At 33.0% G+C, this 4,150-nt stretch overlaps 1 protein-coding gene across 2 annotated transcripts in view; it reads left to right on the top strand.

Moving 5' to 3' along the window:
- LOC113810130 (cytoplasmic aconitate hydratase) overlaps nucleotides 1-4,150 on the top strand; it is a 54,006-nt gene extending 49,856 nt beyond the window's left edge. For both annotated transcript variants that reach the window (XM_070131719.1, XM_070131718.1), the window contains 4 exons: nucleotides 944-1,091; nucleotides 1,603-1,725; nucleotides 1,886-2,071; nucleotides 2,551-4,150. In XM_070131719.1, coding sequence (XP_069987820.1) covers nucleotides 944-1,091; nucleotides 1,603-1,725; nucleotides 1,886-2,071; nucleotides 2,551-2,664 — 571 coding nt within the window. In that variant the 3' untranslated portion in view covers nucleotides 2,665-4,150. The remainder of the gene's footprint in view (nucleotides 1-943; nucleotides 1,092-1,602; nucleotides 1,726-1,885; nucleotides 2,072-2,550) is intronic.

The following is a 4,150-nucleotide window of genomic DNA, read 5'->3' as shown; positions in this document are numbered from 1 at the left end:
GATTACTACAAAAAACATAACAATTAGGAATGGTGAATGATGAAACACATTAGCCTACAAGAAAACATAATAAAAGGGTTTAGTGCAGACTTGTAGTACTATGCAATCCCATTTCATTTCCACACATTTGTTAAGATGACACAAACAGAAAATGCTGTTTTGTTTTTAAAAAAACATACCGTATTTGCAACACAATTACACTGGTTGTATATGTTACCAGCATTCAGAATAATACATTATAGTGTGAGATTTTACACACACTCCCCGTGGGCATTCGGGACTTATCGAAAGAGCAGATCAAACCCCAAATCAGATAACGTGAGGTGTATTCAAATGAAAGATGGAATAATGCAATACCGCATTTTATATCATGAATATATTACCTCTCCGATCGGGATTCGATCCCTCACCGCCATTGCAAGAGATTGCAAGGCGTGCACTCTATCCACTACACCACCACCCATTCTAAAAGGAGTATGCAACCAGGCACCACCTAGTGCCATGGACATTACATTATATAGTCAAGACAGAAGGTGCAGTACTACAATGATGCAGGAACAAGTGACTAAACTACATATCATAGGCCTGATTTTACCTTCTGTTGTTTCAAAAAATAAATGCTATTTTTCAGTAATGCTATCAGTATTGATGCTGTTATTTTTATTATAGCACCAACTTAGTTGCCATGATGTCAGTATTAATGTAACACTTGAAGATATTCATTGCCCCTGATATTAAAAGCAAAGGTAGTTTTTGTTTCCTGGTACAAAATTTCATCAACAGAAGAGTGTGAATAAACAAAAGAGTAACAAATAATAGGGCTCTCTTTTGTGTTATTGTTAACAGAAAAAAATTATGTAGTTCAAAATGTTTACTTCATTAGTAGTGATTAAAGTATCAGTACTTCACAAATAAATCTGTTATTCATTTGCTCCTATTTTAGCCTTACACCTCGTGAATTCAATTCCTATGGATCCCGCCGTGGAAATGATGCTGTAATGGCTCGTGGAACATTTGCCAACATCCGACTTGTAAACAAGTTCATTGGCAAGGCTGGACCCAGAACCATTCATATTCCTTCTGGAGAGGAGGTATGCTTGTCATTAAATTTTAGATGTTTTTATAACAAGATTAACATATACATTTGCAGATTCAGTAAAGATATATTCAGTATATACTGTAAGGGAAATTTACTCCATAGTATCAATGTGTTTCACTTGCTAACAGTGCCATATTGACTTCCTAATCTCAAATGTAACCATCTAGCGCAGGTTTTCCCAACCTTGGGGCCACGGGGTACTTTCTTGGGGGCCAGGGAGCAATATGAAAATTGTGACAGAATTAAACTGAATTTTATTTCACCTGCAATACATACTTATAATTATCTCGCACATATCAATAGGAATCTTTCCATAAAGTGTCTTTGTCCTATAGCTACTGACACGATTACACTATTCAGAACTAGTGATAACTGAATACGAAAAGATGAGTCATTGAACAGGCCATGGAGATTATTGCATATTGGTTAAGGAACACAAAACAAAAAAGGGTGGAAACAACTGATGTAGTGTATGTAGAATATTGAGTACGGTGTTCTTGCAGTTGGATGTGTTTGATGCCAGTGAGCGTTACAAGGAGGAGGGGCGACCTGTGATCATTCTGGCAGGGAAGGAGTATGGTTCAGGATCCTCAAGAGACTGGGCAGCCAAAGGACCATTCCTTCTGGTAAGTTGCTTAATACTTAATAATGATAAGTATTCAGCCATAAGAAATTAATTTCTTTTTATTATATTTTCCTGAGTTCATTTGGCTTGTTCAAGAAGTGACAAATGCTTGCATAGCCTTCATATTTGCAGGAAGTGTGACTTATTTTTGCTATTCTCAGGGTGTTCGTGCTGTGATAGCTGAATCGTATGAGCGTATTCACCGCAGCAACCTTGTGGGTATGGGTATTATTCCCATGCAGTACATGGAAGGACAGAATGCCACAACAATTGGTCTTACAGGAAAAGAAACATTTACTATTAACTTACCAGAAGAACTGACCACTGGAATGGTTGTCACTGTGCAGGTATTAATGATTTATTTATTTTTTATACCACACACACACATATTTCCTTTTTTACATATTCATCTATAAAATTTATAGTATCTATAAAAATTATATAAAGTAGTATCAATAAAAATATGAATGTAGGTATAAATGTGCAAATATAGTTATTCAGGAAAGTTTCTGTTATGTAGGTGTGTGTGTGTGTTGTGAGTGTATGTATATGTAAATATATATGTATGTATATTTATATATATATATATATATATATATATATATATATATATATATATATATATATATATATATATATATATATATATATGATGTATGTATGTATGTATGTATGTATGTATATATGTATATATTTATGTATATATTTATGTATATATTTAAGTAGGTATAGACATATTAATGTTGATATTCAGATATTCACAGGAGTATACACACAAAAAACCTGGTTATAGAAAATGTCACAAACTACACATTTCTTACAACAGGTGAGCGGTGGCTGTTCCTTTGATGCACTGGTGCGCTTTGATACTGAAGTGGAGCTGGCCTACTTCAAGCATGGAGGTATCCTCAACTACATGATCCGTAAGATGTGCCAGTGAAGCTCAGTCATGCGTGGGCTAGAAAGAATACATTGAGTGTGTATATGGTTATGGGAGTAAGTAATGTTTTGTTGAATATATTACCAGATTGGTTCTGATATAAATTGAATTACATGCATTTTTTTATGGAATGCTTCTGTTTATTCTTATGAGTGGTGTATATTACAAGTGAAGTGATATTGACAGTGATGATGATGATGATTTATGATTTACTTTTGACTTTATAACTGTACAAAAAGTTAGACCTTAAAGTACATATGAGTGTTAATCATCCTTTTTGTTGATTTTATAAGAAAGGATTGTTTTACAAGCAAAGCAGTTCTCATATTGGAATTAATTTCTCCACAAAAATGGCGAACCGAATATCATAACAAGCATCAGGCCTTGAAGATGCTCATTCTTTCTGTTAAACAATTTTTTTTTTCTTTCTTTCTTTCTACTTTCACTCTCTCCTACTTGTATTGCCACTAGTTCAAGGCTTCCAGCTGGTCCTCAGGGAATTCCAAGGTATTTTAGATGCTATTGGGCCAGTGCCACCCAGGGCTATAACGCTCAGTATAGTTTGCAGTAGTACAAAGGCTGTTCAGGTTTATTTCCAAGAACTTTTTTATCTTGGCTTTATTTTATTTTTATTTTTTTGTCTTATTTAGTATTTTGTCACAGATTACCAAAATCCTAAGTATCAAACAATTTTTATGTATGATTTATATAATGTCTATCTGTACTTGTCATCATCATTGCTGTATATTTGCCTTGTTAAAGGTTACAACCTGGTATTAAAATATTGATTTTGTAATGTAAAATTACTGTCTTACAATCATTTGTTTTAAGAATATTCAGGATAAGTTTTTTTTCCATTTTTGGTCTATATGATTTTATGTCCATAGTTCTACTTCGTTATATATATTTTTGCTATATATTCCATGTGTACTTGTTAATTTGTATCATATTTTCCTATATGGACTTAAAAATATAGCTAATATATATAATACTTTTATAAATTTCTTAGTTCATAAATTTCAGATGTTTATTGACATTCTGATATTCACTTACAGTATCAAAGACAGGTATTCATTCCAGTATTGTGTGAATGATATGTGTGCGTGCTATGTAGTTCAGCGGTATAATTTTGTAAAAGTCTTGCAACTGTGATGCTCCCAGAACACTTGTGCTTTATAAGAAAGGTTGCCACAGGTCCATAAAGTGCTGTATTGATCAATTTGTATTGCTATGTTTGATATCTGTAAAATTTGAATGGCAATAACCTAATTATTTTAACCATAATTTACAAAAGAGAAAAGTAATTAATTGGTAGTGAAATGTTAAACAAAAAGTAGTGAATTGCTCTTGGAAAATGTATAATTGTTGGGTATTATGAAGTTATATCTGTACATGTGAATGTCCCCGTGATGTAGATATGCAATATTTAATTGTTATCTAGAACTTGTGGGTTTGTAGAGAAGCTCAAATAAAGAATGATACTTAA

The sequence above is a fragment of the Penaeus vannamei genome, chromosome 17 (assembly GCF_042767895.1).
Source record: "Penaeus vannamei isolate JL-2024 chromosome 17, ASM4276789v1, whole genome shotgun sequence".
NCBI classification, from domain to species: Eukaryota; Metazoa; Arthropoda; class Malacostraca; order Decapoda; family Penaeidae; genus Penaeus; species Penaeus vannamei.
The sequence above is the reverse complement of the archived record's forward strand: the minus strand, read 5'-3'. Positions and strand labels throughout refer to the sequence as shown.